This window comes from Hyaena hyaena, unplaced genomic scaffold, assembly GCF_003009895.1.
Source record: "Hyaena hyaena isolate Hyena2069 unplaced genomic scaffold, ASM300989v1 scaffold_1061, whole genome shotgun sequence".
Taxonomy (NCBI): Eukaryota; Metazoa; Chordata; class Mammalia; order Carnivora; family Hyaenidae; genus Hyaena; species Hyaena hyaena.
The window spans coordinates 435489-456826 of NW_024081696.1; the positions used below are offsets into that span (position 1 = coordinate 435489).

Here is a 21338-nt window from a genome sequence, read left to right on the forward strand (position 1 = left end):
GTGTAATATTAGTTTCAGGTGTACAACATAGTAATTCAACACATCCGTATATCACCTGGTGCTCATCACAACAACTGTCTTCTTTAATCCCCATCATCTATTTAACCCATCCTCCTAGCCACCTCCCTTTCGGTAACCATCAGTTTGTTCTCTATAACTAAGGGTCTTTTTTTTGGTTTATATCTTTTTTCCACCTTTGCTCATTTGTTTCGTTTCTTAAAATCTATATATGAGAGCAATCATATGGTATTTGTCTTTCTCTGACTTGTTTTGCTTAGCAGTACACTCTCTAGGTCCTTTTGTGTCATTGCAAATGGCAAGATTTCATTCTTTTTTATGTCTGAGTGATATTCCATTGTATATATACCACATCTTCTCATCTTCTTTATCCATTAATCTACGGATGGACACTTGAGCTGCTTCCATATCTTGGCTATTGTAAATAGTGCTGCCATAAACATAGGGGTGCATGTATGCCTTTGAATTAATGTTTTTGTATTCCATGGGTAAATACCCAGTAGTGCAATTGCTGGATTGTAGGGTAGTTCTAATTTTAGAACTTTCTGAGAACTTCCATATTATTTTCTACAGTGGCTGCACCAGTCTGCATTCCATCAATAGTGTACTCGAGTTCTATTTTCTCCACATGCTTACCAACACCTGTTGTTTCTTGTATTGTTGATTTTAGCCATTCTGACAGGTGTGAGGTGATATCTCATCCCCTACATCTGCTTTAAATGAAAACATGGTGTCTTGTGTGATCATTCTGTGGCCATGTAGCTACAAACATGAGAAAGACAGACCAATATACTGAACATGATGAAGGGGAGAAAATGAATCATTGCCCATGACTACCTTCTTCCAGACTTCTTGTTATATGTGAAAAACAAGTTCCTACTTGTTTTATTATATATCATTATTTAAATCATTGAGTCTGTTACTTTCAGCTGAAAGCTTTCCTACCTGATACATTAGTGTTAGCTGAAATCAAACTAATTAGATATTAGATAACTAATGATGTATTGAGTAGGTGAGGAAGAACATGATCTCTCTCCTTTCCCCCACAATCTATTCCTTATCCTGACACCTTCTTGACAAGAGACAGATCTGAGAGTCCCTGAAGGGTTTTCTCTTTCCCTTTTCAAAAGCATAAGCAGCTCAGAGCTTGGAGCCTATTTCAGATTCTGTGTCTCCCCCTGTCTCTGACCCTCCCCAGCTCATGCTGTCTCTCTCTCTCTCAGAAATAAATAAAACATTTTTTAAAAAATCAAAAGCATAAGAAAGGGCTGGCTCCCTGGGGCACCTGAGTGGTGCTCAGTGAGTTAAGCTCCAACTCTTGATTTTTGGCTCAGGTCATGATCTCATGGTTTGTGATATTGAGCCTCATGAGCCCCACGAGCCCCTGTCCAGGCTCTGCACTGACAGTGCAGAACCTGTTTGGGATTTTCTCTCTCCCTCTCTGTCTGCCCCTCTCATTCTCTAACTCATTCTAAATAAATAAATAAATAAATAAATAAACAAATAAATAAATAAACTTAAAGAAAAGAAAGGGCTAGCTCTCTATGTCCAAGATGGTAGAGGTTAGCACTAGAGACTTATTTTTTTCTAACAAAGCTATTTCTCACCCCAGACAGGGAATTTCATCATTAAATAGTCACCCCAGATGTTCCCTGTTCTAGTTTTCTTTTAAGTATTTAGAGAGTAAAAGCATAGGATCCTTCTAAGAAAAATAATTTAAAAAAGCATAGGATCCTTCTAGAGAGTAGACCATTCTGAGGGATGATATGAGCTCAAGGGATTGTGTGCACTTGGATATTTCTCTGTTTATAACTTTCTCCTATAAACCCTGCTTAAATTTACACCATGCACCACTAGTGAGTCTGTGCCCCACCAACTTTCCTCCTCTTCCATTCTATGTTTTCAGTGTTTCTCCTCCTTAGTACAGATTACTTACCAGGTAGTGTTCTTCTTCTGAAAATTCACTGTTCTTTCCAGAGAAGGACAAATGGGCAACCTGCTGTACATACCTCAAGGCCAATGAATGGCCTGCCATCTCTCCTCATTCTCAGTAATACCTTCTTCTGTGTTCACATGACCCAAGAGTCACCTGCCCATTCCTGTATGTGTCGTATTGTATTATACATATTTTGGGGTCTATTTTTAGGACTAGACCACTGAAAAGAAAAAAAGATTGTACTATGTACCCTTCTTGACATCCCCAATCCCTACAAACTCCTGGCACATTGTAGGCACCCTGTAAATGTTTATTGAATGAATGGACGACTAACTTACTGAGCGAGGAAATAAACACTGATTCAATTTTCAACCTTTGGTATCTCAAAGGCAGTTGAGTTCCTAAGTCTCAGGGCTTATATGCCTAGAGGAGTGACTCATGTGCCACTAAATTAACATGCCATGATGGTAGAGAATGTCACTGAGGCTAAAAAAAAAAGTACCTCTTACATTCCCTCTTTTAAATGTTTATTTTTGAGAGAGAGAGAGAGAGAGCAAGTGAGTGAGTGGGGGAGAGGCAGAGAGTAAGGGAGGGACAGAGGATCTGAAGTGGGCTCTGCACTGCAAACAGAAAGTCTGAGCATTGGGATTAAACCCAGGATCCCTGAGATCATGACCTGGGCTGAAGTTGGATGCCTAACTGACTAAGCCACACAGACACTCCTAAAACAAGTACCTCTTAAATCTTACCAGACAGTGCTTCTCCATATTCCATATGGAGTGTCTATGACATTCCATAGAGTGTCAACAAACTCTAATGTAGAGCAAAAAAAAAAAAGAGATTTTGGAGTAAAAATATTTGCACTGATTGATTGATTCATTCATTCATTCAATATACATATACGTACTATTTACTATATGCCAAACATTGTGATAAATATTAAGAATGTACAAATGAAAGACATAATTCCTGACCCTGAGGAGTGTACAATGTATGTGAGTGTGTGTAGCGGGGCAGCTGACATAATCATATAATTATAGTTTCTGTGCTTTGATAAACTATGCACAGGATAAGATGGCAACAATCCATGATGGGTATCTAACCAGTTGAGAGCATCCAGGGAGACTTCCTGGAAGAGAGGATTTGGAGTTGAGCTTGGTCTTAATTGAATCTTTAATGTATCTGTATGCTAAAAAGGTAGGGGTAGGGTGAGAAAGTTTGAAAACTGCTCTTATGTGTAGAATTTGCAAACTTCTTTGGATCCATATTCAAAGAATTCTTGGAGTGTGATTGCCTTGAAATATTCATAGTGGACAATATGGGGATCTTATGATTAGCACACTATATGATATCTGTAACTAAATTCAGATATGATTTATTTAACATTTCTTTCAGTATGTTTTCTCTAGTGTAATGTACTATGCCAGTTGGTATTATCAGTATAAAATTGTTACTCATGGATAGCTCGCCTCAAGGAACCTACACATAGATATGATACTAAGTAGAAAGTGTAAGAATTAAGGTAAGTGAAACTTTTGTTACAAGAGAGAAAAATCTTTTCATCAAGCATAAAGCTGAGATTAGGAAAGCTTGTTAGGAGAGGTGATGCAAGCTTGGAGGAGTAGGATCTAGAAATATAGAGATAAGGGGACAGCGTTCTAAATACTAGAGCTAGAAGGGTTCCCAGAGATGGGTAAGTCCTGTGCCTGTTAAATTTTTATTAATGTTTTATTTATTTCTGAGAAAGAGAGAGATACAGCGTGAGCAGGGGAGGGTCAGAGAGAGAGGGAGACACAGAATCCAAAAACAGGCTCCAGGATCCGAGCTAGCTGTCAGCACAGAGCCTGACACAGGGCTTGAACCCACGAACCACGAGATCATGACCTGAGCTGAAGTCGGATGCTCAACAAACTGAGCCACCCAGGCGCCCCTGTGCCTGTTAAATTTTAATGGACATTCACAAGTCATGTTAAAATGCAGATTGTGATTCAGTAGGTCCCTGTGGGGCTTGGGAGTCTGAATTACTGACAAGCTTCTAGGTGATGCTGATACTGCTGGTCTGTGGGCCACACCTTGAGTAGCAAGGGTCTAGTTCACATGCATTAGGATAGAAGACGATGCTGAAGGTCAGAAAGAGACTTGTCCGTGCCACACAGCTGATTAGTATGAGAACAGCTCTCTGTTTCACATTGCGGCAGCTCAGAAAGTGTGAGATACCATGGGCTTTGGAGTCAGATTAATGTAGGCTCAATCTTGGCCCTGCTACTTACTAGGTACAAAGCCTTGGGCAGGCTACTTATCCTTTCTGTGTTCCAGTTTTCTCATTTGTAGAATACAGATAAATAATACCTACCTTGTAGAAGACTTGTGGTAAGTCAGTGAATGATTGGCAAAGAAAAAATGCACAATTGTGTCTGGCACATAGTAATAATCAAAACACATAATGTGTCTTCTCTTCTCCATTTTTGACTAAGTTAATATTGCCATCAAGGAACATGGCCTTGTCTGGATTATATCTCCCGAGGGTGTGGGCTATGCTGGTATCCAGTGATAAGGAAGGGGGGGGAGGGGAGGGAGGGCAGTTAACACTGGCTGCAAATAGGTGCTTGATTGAGGCCAAAAAAATGAAAATGAAGATTTATTTCTTCCTTCCTTCCTTCCTTTTTTTTTTTTGGCTGTCTCTTTGGAAGAGGATTCAGGAAGATAAACATATATCCACTAATGAATTTTTTGTACATCTTTGTAATCGAGGCCTTTTAAAACATCTGCTCATTAATAGGAATGCTCAGCTAACATCACAAATATTAATGATAAAGATTTTTCTTTCTACTTTGGTGAACACAGAACTTCTCTTTTTTCTGGATCCACAATTTTTTTCAGTTTGTTTTAGCTGCTTACCTACATACCAAGAAAAACTCAATCTCATAGTTGCCAAGGAGATAATGAGAAACAATAACTTGTGAAATGTCTTCTTTAACACGAAACTTTGTTTCAAATACTAGCAAGGAAAAGGAAGGATGTTGCCAGTTTTGCAGTATAGGAGGGTTAGAATTAGTCCACGTGGAAGGTACTGAAAGTGAAAAGAAGAAAAACCGTCTGGGAGGAATTAAACCTGTTATTCGGTGCACAGCCATTGTAAGAGCTGCTTCAGAAACCTATTTAGAAATCATTGCTCTTGTATCTGAATCATTACAGAGACACCAGCATCACCCACTTCTTATTACTGCAAACATAGCAACAGTTGCCATGCTAGCAAGAGATTCGCAGCACAAACACTGGAGTCAGGAGGGAGCAGGGCGGGGCCAGCGCTGGAGTCACGGCTGGTGAACAGCGCTCAGTGCTGTCTGTACAGATTTAATTAGGCCGGTTGTTCTCTTTGGTCCCTGTGCTGTGGCCTGCCAGACATTTCAGCAGAGCAGAAGCATTCTCAAAAGCAGCATTTTTGAGACGAAGTCTTACTTTCGGTCTTACACAAATGTCACCCCCAAAGGCAGGATCTGTATGCTTTGATGTACCCAAGAGTGGGTCTTGTTTTGGCTATGAATGGAGCGAGGGCCAGGATTTCTCTTCATTTCCAGGAATAATAATAATAGTAATAATAAAACCCTCACAAAACGCTCATCATTAGAAAGTCAGGCTATTCGTTGTCCCAATATGTCATTTCATCTAATTGAAAACTGAGAAATCTGTCACCGTTTATTTAGCAGTTTGCCTCTGGCGAATCTTTGCAGGTTCCCTCCACATGGCTGAGAATTAGTTAATTAGTATTACAAAACACTTGAAGAGGGAAGTGCACTTCGGCTCGCCCTGTGGGTTACAAGGAAGCCCATTTTAGGTTGCTAACTGGCAGTGCTGGAGGACAGAAAAGAACGTGAAAATACAGCATCAGAATAGCCATGGTGAGAGCTGCGTCTCAGTCTCTCTCAAGTGTGTGTTGTAACCTAGATATGTCACTCGCTTGCTCTTTTCATGTAAATCTTTTATACCTGGCAATGCATTCAGGTCCTTAAGACTTGAAAAAAGGTGCCAATTTTACACACATAGGGCTCTTCTCATATTTTCACTTTTATTAATTTCCCGTTTTTCATCACTTTCTCTTTCTGAAAAGAGTATTTTGGTGTCCTTTTACATTTTTCATGGAAAAGCAGTGTTTCCAACCTAGGGTGGTTTTAAAAGTCAAGGAACGGAAGGAAAGGGCTGACATTTTTCACAGGCTCCTAACTTTAAGGCTGAATGCCTTTATTCAGTGTGAAATTACCAAGCCTCTCTCCTTATGACGGCAGTCAGACAGGCTGGAGGCCCCGCGTGTGGCTTGTCAACTGATTGCTAGGTGGCGCTAGAGAGCAAGGCAACTAGGCAAGAGACGCTGATAACGGTTGATTGCTCTAGGTTCACATCAGCTAAAAGGAAGTTCTTACACAGAGCCCTATCACATTGCAGCACAGACTGATTTCTAGTTCTGATGATTTGTAGGAGAGCAGCAGCATAAAATTCAGAGGACACTAGCAATCAATTTATAGTTCTCTTTCCACTTTTGATGTGTATGTGTGCACACGGGAATTGTTTGCTTATTCACTGTAGGGCTTCCTGGGTAGGGCACCTAGGGCTATGGTAAAGAGGTTTGCAAATATAAATAGATAGCTATGCCTATCGTTTGGTCCTTCATGGAAATAGTTTTACTATCCTGCAGAAGCCTTTTCCACTTTCATCCGCTATCTTTAATCTTCCCTCCTTATTAGGTGACATTTGGGGACATAATGAGGAGGTATACTGAGTACTTTCACACCCTCATATCAACGTGAATAGCCGTATATTTTCTGTCTCGACCCCATACCCTGTGGCATTAAGAAATTTTCTGCTTTTGTTAATTAGAAAGATTTATGGGCACCTTGAAAAGATCTGAGCTTTAAAAGAAAGAGATAAAAGACAACTGACAGGCATTATGGCACTTGCTTAGATTCTAGCTGCTCTGTTTGGCTTTTATATTTTTTCAGTGTGGACCCTTAATGAGCTTGATAGCTGACCTTCAGCAAGTGGATGTCACAAAAATTACACATCCTGTAGATGATAACTATCCTGAGAAAAAAAAAGTTTTCTTGTCCCTAGATTAGGTGAGGAACATCTTACTGTCTTCATTATACAAACAATGTGAACAAGACCCATAGAACTGGCCAAGGCAACTCTTTACACAAACTCAGAAGACATTGCTGAAGTGAGAGAGGTAGATACCACTGTGAGGCTCTGATACACGCTGAGGTCTTTTGTAAAGTCTTTATATGTCATATATACTTTTTAATGTTTATTTTTGAGAGAGGGAGAGAGAGCTTGGGGGAAGGGCAGAGAGAGAGGGAGATGGAGGATCTAAAGTGGACTCTGGGCTGACAGCAGAGAGCCCAAAGCAGGGCTCTAAACTCACAAACCGGGAGATCATGATCTAAGCAGAAGTTGGATGCTTAACCAACTGAGCTCCCTTTATATGCCATATTTTAAACCAACAATCTTTTTTTTAAATACTTATTTTATTTTTGAGAGAGAGAGAGAGAGAGCACACACATGAGTGGGACGGGGCAGAGAGCAAGGGAGACAGAATCAGAAGCAGGCTGCAGGCTCCGAGCTGTCAGCCAGGAGCCCAATGCAAGACTCAACTCACCAACTGTGAGATCATGACCTGGGCCGAAGTCAGATGCTTAAACAACTGAACCACCCAGGCGCTCCTAAACGAACAATCTTTAATAAGTAAAGAGACAGTTCTGAAACCAAAGATGATACCTTTCTATTGTTCCTTGCATTTATAAATCTTAAAATTATTCCTATGTAGGATCAGGTAGAAGAGTGGGTTTATGAGTGAGAAAGTGTGGTGTTTCCTTTCATTTCTGGTAGAGACTCTTGAAACCTTCATCATTAGATAGGCTATTTGTTGCTCCAAAATGTCAGCTAAAAGATTCCTTTAAAAAAATTACAGTGAATGCAATTTACTTCTGACTAGAGAATATATAATGAAGAAAGCAAAAAAAAAAAAAAAAAAGCNCTTGAAACCTTCATCATTAGATAGGCTATTTGTTGCTCCAAAATGTCAGCTAAAAGATTCCTTTAAAAAAATTACAGTGAATGCAATTTACTTCTAAAAAAAAAATATAAAAAAAAAAAGCAAAAAAAAAAAAAAAAAAGGCCTCATTTCGCAATGTATATAATTCAATATGGGAATCATAGTAAAGTGGAATTATCCTCAAAGCTGGTCCCATGGTGTCTAGAAGGGGTTTGTCTTTTTATATGTTCTGATTGGGTTTTGTGCCTTTGAAATGTGGCCAGGGAGTCAGGCTGGTTTCCAGAAACATGATTAAACAAAATAGGGCAGGGTTAGGCGATGGCATGTGGGTGGATGAGGCAGCAGATGTGGACTTCGCTGTGTTCATGTTAGGTCTGTGTCAGTACAGACAGCTTATTGTGAAGGTCTGTTATGAGCAGGCATAAGCTGAGGTAAAGTGGCTAGTATCAGAAGTGGTGGGGGTGAGAAGGGATAGTTTCCCTCAATCACAGGTTGTACTGGCTATAGGCTAAGAGTGCTCTATGTTCCATTAGAGCTAGCAGAACTTGAGAGGTAGGTAGCTTGCTGTGGCTGACTCTGAAAGCCCAAAGGAGAGGATACCAGTTTCTCTTCAAGATGGTTCACACATGTTGGTCAGGCTCAGTATCCAGAGACAGCATGGTGTAATGGAAACCCTACCAGCAGGCCCAGGTTCAGCTATAAACTACCATTTTCCCACTATATAGGTTCATACAAATTACTTAGGTCATTTGAATCTCAGTTTGTTTTACCCAAAAAATGGAAACCATGAGGCCTATTTACAAGACTCAGGATTAAATGTTGTGAGGATTAAATGGCATTACTGTTTGTGAAAACCTATCATAATCATTCATTCATTCTACAAATAGGTTTTTAGCACCTACCATATGCCAGACACTGGTCTAAGGATTGGAGAGACAGCATCAAAAAAGAAGAGAAGTTCATGCTTTCATGATATTTACAGTTAGTGTAGATACCAATGAAAAAGTAAAGGATTGGCTAAAATTGGAATTCCAGATCAATGTAAGTGTTTTGAAGCTACTGATTGCTATTGGCCTAAAGCATGAATTTTGTTGAATCACTTGTAGGGGAAATACAGTCTGGGCTCAAGCAAGGTGGGAGATCAAAAAGAAACACTGGTAGACAGCTAAAATCCTCAAAGGACAACCCCAGGGTGAACCAGAAAAAACAAAATCTACTCTGCATAAAGAGATGTGGAGGATATGTGTCCTAGTTCATCTTTGGCTGCAGGTAAAATGAAAAAAAAATTTTTTTAATGAAACATTCACCTAGAGAAGGCCCATCCACAGTGCACAAAGATCCAAGTTTTAAAATAGAAATAGTAGTACATGCATTTTATGAAAAATTCCAAGTTGGAGTTTGAAAGTGGTCCTGTGGGGTTATTGTAGCTATCTGATTAGCAAGAACAAACACAGAGCATCTGTGATGTCACCTATACCAAATAGGGGCAAAAAAAATTGCCAGAGGAACATGAGCTCACAGTAGAAACACAAATGTCTAAATATGTGATGAAATCAGGAGCAAGAATTAGCAACAACAACAAACTACATAATTAGACTATAAAGATGGCAGATATTAGAGACTGAAAATACCAGACATTCTGATATAGAATATAAAATAAACGTGTTTGAAGAAAGAAAAAAATCAATTAAAAGTATGTAGATAAAACATGAGACTTTCAAAATTGTCACACACACACACAGAATTTCTAGATATGGAATAGAAATTAGAAATCAATTGAAATAGAAATGTAATGAATAGTACAACATATTAGATCCACTTACGAAGAGAACATATCAACTGGAAGATAGATTTGAAGAAGTTATCAGAGGGCATCATAGAAAAAGTTAATGGTGGGAAATATATGTAAAGAGGTTAGGGAATGTGGAAAATAGAGTGAGAAGACCTAAAAAACTTCTGAAGTTCCTGCAAGTTAAAATGAAGACAGGGTACAAAATTATTAGAAGAGGTAGTGGTGAGGAATTATCCAGAATGTATAAAAAGATGCCAGTTCATAGATTCTGGACACCCAGCAAATTCAAAGCAAGATAAATAAATGAAATCCATTACTATATGCAACATAGTTAAACTGTCGGATACCAAAGAAACAAGGAAGTTCTAATAGCAGTTGTAAATGATAGATTGAAAATAAAAGAAATAATTAGATCCACAGATGAAAGTTAACCAGCAGCAAGGAAAGTCAGAAACATGTTGAATGCATCTTGAAGGTATAGGAGAAGGGTAATTAAACACCTCAAATCCCATATTCACTAAACTTTCTTTGAAGAAAGAGGGAAAATAAAGGTGTTTTCACATGATTACCTCTAACAGAGTCAGGTTAAAGGAATTTTTAAAGATGTATTTGAAGAAAAGGAAAATGCTATAGAAGGAAAGTGTGAAATGTAAGCATAATAAATAATGAACAGTAAATATGGGTAAGTCTAAATGAACCATAGCTGGATAAAACAACAAAATACTATCTAAGATGTAGAATTAAAAAAAAAATCATAATGAAACTAAAATAATGGACAGAAATATCAGATAATTCAGGAGGGACTGATTTGTAACTAAAATTCTCTAAAACCTTTTGTTTGGGAGATCTTTTATTTTAATAACAAATATATTAAATTTATAGAATTTGTTAAGATAAATATGTTAAAGTTTCTAGGGTACCCACCAAGGATGGAAAAACAGGGCATATTCAAAGAATCCAAAGGAAAAAAAACAAACAAAAAAAGGATAGGGTGAGAGAAAAAGAAAAACTAGAGAGAATAAAATAATATATTAGCAATGAATTCAGATTCTTTCAGCAGTCAATGAACATAACAATCAATATGACAAAAGGTGTATAAGAACTTTACAGAGATTATAGAATCTAACTACAAGATCTTAAAGAGCATTTAAATAAATGCAAAAATGCACTAAGTTCATGGGAAGGGAGACCCAATATCAAAAAGATGTCAGATCTTCCCATATTGATCTATAAATTTAAAATGTCTATAATCTGGATGTCTGGCTGGCTTAGTCAGAAGAGCATGAGATACTTGATCTCAGGGCTGTGAGTTTGAGCTCCATGTTGGGTGCAGAGATTACTAAAAAAATTAAATAAACTTGAAAAAATATCTAATCAAAATCTATTTTTTGTGTGGAATATCCAAGCTGATTATAAAATTTATATGGAAGAGTAAAAATTCAAGAATAATCAAGAATAGCTAAGATGAGACATGCCCTACCAGATACTGAAATTTTAAAAATGCTACTATAATGAAAATTGTGTATTGTTGGCATAGGGATAAACAAATATTCCAATAGGATGGAATAGAAAAGCTGAAAACAGGTCTAACTGTAGATCCTTGATGAATAAAAGAACTACTATTACAGATCGGTTGGGGAAGCGATGACTATTTTTTTCTTCTTTTTATGAAAGAAGGAAAAGAAAGTTTGCAATCATGATTTAATGTTTGTTCACCCTGTTCTCTTTATACCTGGAACACATCCCCATCTTCAATGAGACCTCTCCTATATACCTTAACTCAAAGCAATCTCTCTTTTTTCAAAACACACTAGGAATGAATTTATCAATCACTTCTCTCCTCACATAGTTCAGGTACCTCCATTCTATCTTTTTGTTCATTAAAAAGAAATGAGTAGACATTTAATACTCTAATGGTGACAGAGTGCTGTAGAAAGAGGTCTGAATGATTTGGTGGCTCATTATTTTTGGATAAGAACATATCTGAACTTGATAGGAATATAAGGGTCAAAAACTCTAAATGCTAGAATTTTACTCACTTAAAATGCAGAAATACAAAACATGGCATTCATTGACCAACTAATGATTCCTCTAATTTATTATAAATAAATACATTTAGTATTCACCACAGTTAAATTATAAGAGAGATATTATAGACATATGAATAAAAACCAAAGAAAAGACAAGTTTTTCCCTAGAAGTATTTATGAGCTAATGGAGAATAAAAAAATAAAGAATTGTAAGACAAAATCATGTAAGTGCACGGAGTGGCACAAACTGCTGTGGTCCATGGGTAAGACATGGGTGGCAATGGGGTAGGCCCAGAAAATCTTCCTTTATGATTAATGATTAAGCTGATTGAAATATTACTGAAGGCTTATTAATACTTTGACAAGATTGGAGGATGTTAAGGTTAAAAAATATAGGATATGGAGATAGGTTAACAGTAGGTTCAACACAGGGTATGTACAGGACATAGTAGAACTCCTAGTTTGTCTAACAGTGTGCTTTACTGGGGATGCTATTGCTATTTTGTACAGGATAATCTTTTCTTAAAAGTTTATTTATTTTGAGAGAGAGAGGGAGAAAGAAAATTCCAAGCAGGCTCCACACTGTCAATGCAGAGCTTGATGTGGGGTTCAATCCCACAAACGGAGAGATCATCACCTGAGCTGAAAACCAAGATTCTTGGTTTTCTTTAACCAACTGAGCCACCCAGATCCTTCTGAACAGAATAATTCTTTATTTTGTGGAATTGTCCAAAACACTGTAGGAAGTTCAATACTCTGGTCCCAGCCAACTAAACACTGGTTGTACCTCCTTAGTCACTGGGACTACCAAAAAGTGCCTCACAAAGATCCAAAATTTCTAGAATGTATTTGAGAAGAGAAGAAATGACCGTATCACTCTCTGCCTAGAACCATTGGAATATACAATACTCGGTAGGATTCCAGGATGACATAATTTCACTTAATTTTAAAGGTAATGGAGAATTGTTGGTGGTTTTAAAGTAATGATATAATGGGAGTCCTACAGAAGAAAGGTTATGCTGGCAGTAGAGGGTTAAGTGGATTAAGGCCAGAGGGAAGCCAGAAGGGAAGAGAAGTTAAAGACAATGGAAGCAGAATGGTCATGTCAGACATACAGACTGGACTGGGGATTAACTGTGTGTGTGTGTGTGTGTGTGTGTGTGTGTGTGTGAGAGAGAGAGAGAGAAAGGGTTGGAGCCAAGGGTTATATGACATCATAAGAAAACTCATGCAGGTGAGAGAGGCAAAGTAGGAGGAGCTGAAAGTGATCATGAGCACAGTGTTGAGATTGCTGATTGTGGTGAGCTGGTGAGAGAAATAAATTGGGGATGAAATGGGGATGAACAAAGGCATGAAAGAGCACATTCAAAGAGACTGAAGGAAGGTTCAGTGCAAAGAAGCATGTAGGAGAGGTGGTAGATGAAAAAGGGAGTGTTGACCTTTGCTGATAGGGAGGAGATGCTATTGCTTGTACTTGATAAACATTCTGCTCCGTAACAGCAAATGGCCACACTCTTCTCATTGCTCTCCTTTTCTTTATTTTCCCCATTCCTCCCAGAAACATCAGTTTCAGGGTGCTATCATCTTACACAATTGCTTTATTCTGGAAAAACTATGTGTAAATTAAAATTTTATAACTTACATTCAACTTTTATAAGTTGAATTGCATTCCAAGTGCACTTGGTAAGCTTTCTTTCTATTTAAAGGAACCCTTTGATGGACCCTTTCGTAATGTGAAAAATTAATTCCAAATGTATCTGCTTTACAGTTGCCGTCCCTGAATCTTTGGTTTTCTTCTCCTGGACAGCTAACTAGGTCATGGCGTTCTATTCTCAGAGCCCAGCCCCTCACAAACACTAATTGGTTTTCGCATCTAAAAGGTTGTGTATCACTTTGTCATTTCTAAATTTACATGATGTAATCCAAGTACAAAATGGGAGAGATTTCATACCCAGTGGGAGGAGCAAGTGCCACATGCTTAGCTTTCCAAATATATCTAGAGACAAAATATTTTAAAAGAGGCAGTACTTCAGGAGCGCCTTCCTCAATCTCAGATTTCAGCAATTTGTGGTTTCAGTAGGAATTGGCAAATCCCTATTACCTGGGGAGAAAATATCTGACAACTTCTCACCTTAAGATTGATTTTATGAAGAACAACAATAATCATTAAAAACAAATATGCAAAGGAACAACAACCAAAGCCCCCACCAAATCATGCATTGTAAAAGTACAGGCTATGAACTTCATTACCAAAAACTGAAAAATAAACACACCATCTTAAAGACACTGTTGAGGGCTGTGAGGCCCAGAATTGGGAGCATACATTAGTTAGGACTACACCATTCTTCTAAAAGCATTTGCCAGGCTAAAAATTAATGAGTTAGGACGCTTGTCAGATCAGCACTTCCTAGCACACTGCAAGGATTTCTGGCAGAGGCCACACAGGTAGTCAACCTTCAAAGAGGTATCCTTTGGTTACAGCTGCTGGGTCACCTCTGCTCTCACTTGGCCCTCCTGTTTATCCCCTTGGTTGTATTGCCTTCCCCCAGAGTGACTGACAGGTTAGCACTGTAGCATTCTCTTCCAGCGTGCTTCTCATACTTGGAGATATATTAGAATCATCTGGGAGATTTTACAAGCTTCTGATGGCTGGGTACCACCCCCATGTGTTTTGGTTTAATTAGTCCTGGGCATTGGTACTTGTAAAGGTTCCTCGGGTGATTCCAATGTGCAGCCAGAGTGGAGAGCCACTGTCTTCCAGGCTGTTAAACTCGTGGCCCTGCTGGGCTTACTCCATCAGTCCCTGTATCCTCAGGCTCTTTGACTTTAAGGACCTATTGATCTCTGGTCTCACTAGCTCTGTCTTTCATATATAAAAGCTGAAAAGGCAGGCTTAGGAGAAGTAGCTGAATTCGTTCCCTGACTGACTTCCAGAAGAAGCTGGAAGAAGTCCAGCAAATACGAGTATTGGCAAAAAATATCAAGCTTCTGAAAAGGGCCACCTCCTGTGCCAGAGAAATTCAGAAAGCACAGAGGAGTCTTAGGTGTGAATTCCAGCTCTGTCTCCATAAACTCAGAAAAGTGGCTTAGCCTTTCTGTGCCTCAGTTTCCTCATCCGTAAAATTGGAATACCTACTTCCTGAGGCCACTCTAAAGTAGCACCCAGCATGCAGTACGCACTCAACAGTGATAGGTATATAAGCAGAAAGCACAGAAAAATTAAAGCTTCTTCATTGATTATGTTCAAAATTAATAACAATTATGATTTATTGAGCCAGTTATCCAATTATTTATCTATGAAACAGATATTTATTACGTATCAACTTTATGTCAACCATGCTGCTAAATACTAGGGGTAGAGTTATGAATAAAACAGACATGATTCCTACCTTAGTAAAACTGACAGCTTAGCTAAATAAATGCTTTACCTATTTCTGTAGTTGATTTCAAGCAGTCTAGAGACCAAACTTGCTGAAGGGATAGTACAACCAACACACTGACGTTCAATGCACCCTCACAGAACCCTCACGTCCCTACACAGGATGTACTGTGTTGTTATGAGAAACCTGAACCAAGTAGAGAGACAAAGACTTAACAGAATTCTGTAACAGTTGTGACGGTCCAGAAAGGTAGAAGAAACCTTATGAGAATATCAAAAGGAACATGTCAAAAAACCTGATGGTTTTTTTCCACCTCATTTGGGCAGTTTATTAGCAGTGGCATATTTCTCAGGGTCTTGAAGGCCAGAGAAGCTGTGTTCCCTCTACCTCCAACTCACCCTATTGGGAGTGCATCTGCGCCTCCCATGGTGTGTAGCTGTCTCTGTATTGTAAGTTGTGTGGCTTGCCCACATTCCCGGAACCTGTATTTTTTACTTGGGTCTACCGGCATCTTTTAATCTATCACTCACTCCCGTGAATAGTGCCTCTCACAATAACAATCCTAATGGCTGGCGTTATTATCTCTATTTTATGTATAAGACTTAAGAAATTGCCCAAGGTCATTGGGCTGGTAAATGGCAAAGCTGAGCTTGAACTTCAGGTCTGTAGGACTCCACAACTCATCCTCTTAACCTCTACCTCAAAGTAGACATACTTCAGGTGATTGTGCTTTGGAAATATCAAAATCTGACTGTTCAGAGAATTAACTTTAAAACCGCGAGCAAAGAATAAGAAGAGCAGATGGAACTAGAAGACAATGCTGTGACTGAACCTAATCTAATCTTGGCCTATGGGCCCCTTATGAAATTATATAAGAGACTGGGATCTAATAAAGAATTGTGTCCATTTTGGCTGGTTATCAATCAAACCTGCTGATACTTAATTTTATGACATTCTGTAGATTAAAGGCTTCATGATTCAGAGTCCCATCTCTTCATAGCTGCAGCTGCCACTCTTTTGTTAGACCTACAATATAATAACTATAGCTAAAAAAAGCAACATTAGCAATTTGCGTATGGTATAAGATCCTTGCTAACTCCAGATAATCCTTCTTCACCTTCAGGACAAAAATTCTTACTCTGATGATGGAGAGTGTGAGTGAGTATGTAGACATTTATACGTGTGCCTGAGTATCCATGTAGAGTAGCTCACTTGTACATGCTCGGGAGCTCATGCAGAAGAACAGATATTTTAAGCCAGTTCTTTTCAGATTTCCATGGGTTGCAGTGTATATGCAATAGGGTATCCATTCAGCTTGCAAGTAACTGCCTTTTCTGTTCTTCATCCAGAACAGGGGGCCCTGACAGCCATGTTTATATTAATGAAATATGACCCCACTGCCACTCCAATCACAGTTGCTTACACCAGCAGTGTAAGGGATAGTCCACAGTTGCTTACACCAGCAGTGTGAGGGATAGTACACAGTTGCTTACACCAGCAGTGTAAGGGATAGTACACAGTTGCTTACACCAGCAGTGGCCATTTGATCCAAAAAAGGCCAATCACATTCTCACTCATGGCAGACTCCATTTATTCCTAATTCATTATGCTTTCTGGATCTATGCTCTTTGCCATGTGACTTTTCAGTTCCTTCTACTAGGAGCTGAGTATACATACTTTCTCTCCCTACAGGATGTTGGACTCAGCTATGTGACTTCCCCTTAGAGCTGGCCCATAGAATGCCATAGGATGCAACCTGAATGCAGGCTTTAAATGGGCATGTGAAACTGGATCTGTCCTCTTGAGTTCCTAGCCCTTGTCCATGAGAAGAAAATGTCTCAGGTAGCTGCTGGCCTGAGGACAGGGAAAGACATGTGGAACAGACCTGGATAAAACCTGTGCCAGAGTCAAGCCCACCTACAAGCAGTTCAGACACATGAGCAAGAAATAAATGCTTATGATTGCATATTGTTGAATTTTGGTATGTATTTTAAAGAGAATTATTGTGGCACTACATAACTGATATATCTCTCCTTAAAACTTTACAATTAAGTGGAGAGAGGAAAAAGACCATCTATTGGGAGGAACTGAGGCATGTAAATGGTAGAGTTTGCTATGGAAGAATGTTGAACTTTTTTTCCTCTCTTTGGACTTGCTCCTTTAGTTAAGTTTCTCTTCTTTTGCATTTTTTTTAGGTAAAGTTCATATAAAATACAATTAACCATTTTAAGGTGAACAATTCTGTGGCGTTTAGTACATTCATAGTGTTTTACAATAACCTCTGCCGAGTTCAAAAATATTTTCATCACCCTGAAACAAAACCTTATACTCATTAAGCCTTTATTCCTAATTTCCCCTGCCCCCTAGCCTCTGGCAACTACCAATCTGATCTTTGCTTTTTATTTTTTTATTATAATTTTTTTAATGTTTTATTTATTTCTGAGAGAGAGAGAGAGAGAGAGAGAGAGACAGCATGAGCAGGGGAGGATCAGAAAGAGAGGGAGATACAGAATCTGAAGCAGGCTCCAGACTCTGAGCTAACTGTCAGCACAGAGCCTGACACGGGGCTCGAATCCACAAACTGTGAGATCATGACCTGAGCTGAAGTCGGATGCTTAACTGATTGAGCCACCCAGGTGCCCCTGATCTTTGCTTTATAAATTGATTTACATATTACCTATTATGGACTGAGTTGTTTCCCTCTCAGTATGCAGAACTTTTGGTGCTCAGATCCTCAAAGCTGTTTCTTGGTTGCCACACAAGGAATCCTTCCTTGGATTCCATAAGATAACCACAAAATACTTTCAATAAATTCCCTTTGTTGCTGTAGCTAGATAATTCTTACTTAAGCTAGAGTTAACTGCTATCACTTGAACCTTAGAAATACCAAACTAACAAATAATAAAATTTCTATTTTTTGGTCCCATAATATTAATATAATATTATAAGAAAAATGGGCTAAAAGCTCTTACTTCAAAGTTTGGCATTCGGGTGGTAAATCCCCTATTGATAATAACCAAATCAGTTGGCCATTTTGATGAAATTATGGAATTCATCTGGAATGTGAGATTGTTGCTTAGATTGCTACTCACCTTTGGGACCAGGCAGCATAGGACCCTGCATTTAGAGCATATTCCAATTCAAAACGACTCCGTAAAGCTGCCACATGGCTCCGGCCAGGCGCTCCACGACTCACCAGGCAGTCAGAAGAAGAGGAAGGTGAGAGAGACCCACTGCTGTTACTTGATGCAGGAGATATCAGCTGAGTGAAGAAGGGGTAGTTTCAATCCTTTAATAAAACCAACAGGCTTAGGGCATAGAATAAGAATATAGATTTATTTTAACTTTCTATTCTAGGATTTCTCATTTTTAATTTCTATTCATCTCAGCTTGCTTCTGGCTTTTCCTATCGGCCTCTGATGGCAACACATGGCTATCTTAATTTACTTTTTTGACCCAGTTCTATGCTGAGAGCTGGCCCTTTAAACTTACACTCGTCTTTCAGAAAACATGGTAGGCTGAAATCAGATTCATAAAATAGATATTTAGAAGGTTATTATTTCATAGCTAAAAGATTACATTTTTCACTCTGGTGATAAGATTCATGGCAGAGTTCCTTTAAATTGTAGCCTAAAATTATCTCCTTTATATGAAATTATTTCCTTTACATAAAATGAATTTAAACATTTTTCCAAGAATACATCCATTTTATAAAATGAAGGATGCTTTAGTGTCTGGCAAGCATAAAGACTAAAGAGAGTTGTTGGGAGAGAATTTTTAAAAATACTTACAAATAGTTAAGTGTAGCTATAAAATAGAAGAGTATTGAGGGAAGAAAATGAGGAGTAGAGAAAAAATAGGAATTTTCTTGAATTTCTGACGACCTTGCTGTTTATGCACTTTACCTAACCCAACTGAGAACATTAGTGCTTTGACATTATAATTTCATAAGACATGCAGACAGTAGGTTTTGGTTTAAAAATATAATGTATGTAAATTCTAGGCTCTTCACAGTAGCCAAGACATTTCTAAGTAAAGCTCTGAGAATCATGTGATGTCAGTGTTGAAATGAACCTTCAAACTCTTCAATGATTGAATCTTTCTGTGACTCCTTTTTCAAGTGAGCTATGCAAGTTGATGGGGAGCCTCCAGTGATGGGGAACTCACTGCCTCCAGATCTGTGCATTTATCTTAGGACAGATCTGACAATTAGAAATAAAGTTCTTTCTCATAAAAAAACTGAAACCCTAATTATACTTCATTTCCATCTGGTGGCCCATAGAAACAAGGCCAATCCCTTTGCCATGTTATCATTTTTCAGCTGTTTAAAAAACAGCTCTTGGACTCATCCTAATTTTCTCTTCTCTGGGACAAGCATCCCTGGTTCCTCTAAGTGGTTCTCACATACATGATTTTCAATCCATTCATCAATCTGATCTCTCTTCCCTAAAATTGGTGTTCCAGTGATAACTATCCTTTTAAAAAGACATAACTGGTACTATTTTGTTTGGCCATCTCAGAAGAGAGGAGAATAATCCCATCCTTTATTCTGTAGCAAAACAGCTACTTCACATTCTAACTCTCAAAGAGCTTATTGTCCATTAATGTTCATGAGGCTCCTAAACCATATCTCCACCATTTGATATTCTTACTATTGTTTCTTTGACCCTGGTGTGTGATGTTATACTTATTCATGTTAGACATGTCCTTTCATTTTATCTTCAAAGATACGGAGTTCCACAGACCAAGCCCCTTAAAGCTGATTCTGGTCCATTATTTAGTGTGACCCAGTCCAGCAAGTTCTCTTGCATATAGTTATTCATCTTCTCTACAAGGGGAGATTTTGCTAAGAGGCTCAGTCAGTATAAGAACACAAACTGGTTTAGGAAGTCCTACCGTTGTCTGTTTCTGGAATCTGCTTTTTCAGCTAATTGGATATATCCCCAGGCTTGGGGCAGTTTTTCCCTGGGAAACATGAAGGTTCCAAGTGAGAATTCCACTTGGAACTCAAGCCTTAAAAGTGTCTCTCAATAGTCAAGGCCTCTGGCAGATGCTCTTGTTGGTAGGGGCTGCTGAAGCCCCACCAAATACACTCCTACTTCTCTCTGGTTTGTATGTTTCAGGACCAAAGAGAAGGGAGTTGAAGTTTAATGTCCAAAGACTGATACTACCTACATACAAGGCTTCCTTTTAAGGAGTTCTGGTAAAGAGACATGAGACAGAGCCATTCACTCCAGGCTCCAGGTGAAGACCTGGAGCCCTTTCCCGATAAACTGGGTTCTAATGACTCTATGTTGAGGTATATTTTGCGGGGGGGGGCGTTTGGGGGGAACTGGATGGTTCCACTTTGGGATTTAGCTGTGTAGTCTCAGGTTGATGCCATTTCCCCCATTTTGCCCCTTCCCTTCTTATGCACATGTATATGTGAGCCTATATGTGTGATGTCTACCCCCCTCTCTTGCAGCACTCATTTGCATTGGGAATATATTATTATTTTTGAATTAGTGCTCATGATTTAGCTTCCTTGCTTATTTTCAAATGCTATCTTCTGACCAGGTGTATAGAAAATTAAGGCAATTAGAGAGAAAATTAAAGCAAACAGCTCTTTGATATTAAGGGAAGAAAATTCCATTAGCCTGATTACCAACATATATCACTTTATACAACATATGTGTGGTATAAAAGCAATGCATCCCAATTAATTTATGCATTAATTTTAGTGATAAGTTTCCCTTTCTTATTGAGCTTAAATACACAGTGGCTTAAAATTTAATTTATGTTTCACTGTATGTAGGAACTTTTGTATAGAAAAAGTTGATTTAAACAATTAACTTCTAATATATTTGCATGCACTTGCAAGCAAGCAGGGGAGGGGTAAAGGAGAGGGAGAGAGAGAATCCCAGGCAGGCTCTATTGATCTCACAAACCATGAGATCATGATCTGAGCTGTAATCAAGAGTCAGATGCTTAACCGACTGAGCCACCCAGGAGTCCCTACTGTATTTTCAAATTTTTATATATTAATTTTTAAAGCTGGGCATACCTGTGACCATTTGCCTGACTGATTATTTGTTGGAAAGGCCCAGATTCATGCTGGATTTGTTTTTGTCCCTATAGATTCAGTCAGTCCACCCTA

The 21338-nt window shown here is 38.6% G+C and overlaps 1 protein-coding gene across 1 annotated transcript in view; it reads right to left on the minus strand.

The window, feature by feature from the left end:
* Positions 1-21338, minus strand: part of TNNI3K (TNNI3 interacting kinase) — a gene marked incomplete at its 5' end in the record, with an annotated part of 196424 nt that overhangs the window by 33968 nt on the left and 141118 nt on the right. The window contains one exon of the mRNA XM_039222129.1: positions 18295-18464. Coding sequence (XP_039078060.1) covers positions 18295-18464 — 170 coding nt within the window. The remainder of the gene's footprint in view (positions 1-18294; positions 18465-21338) is intronic.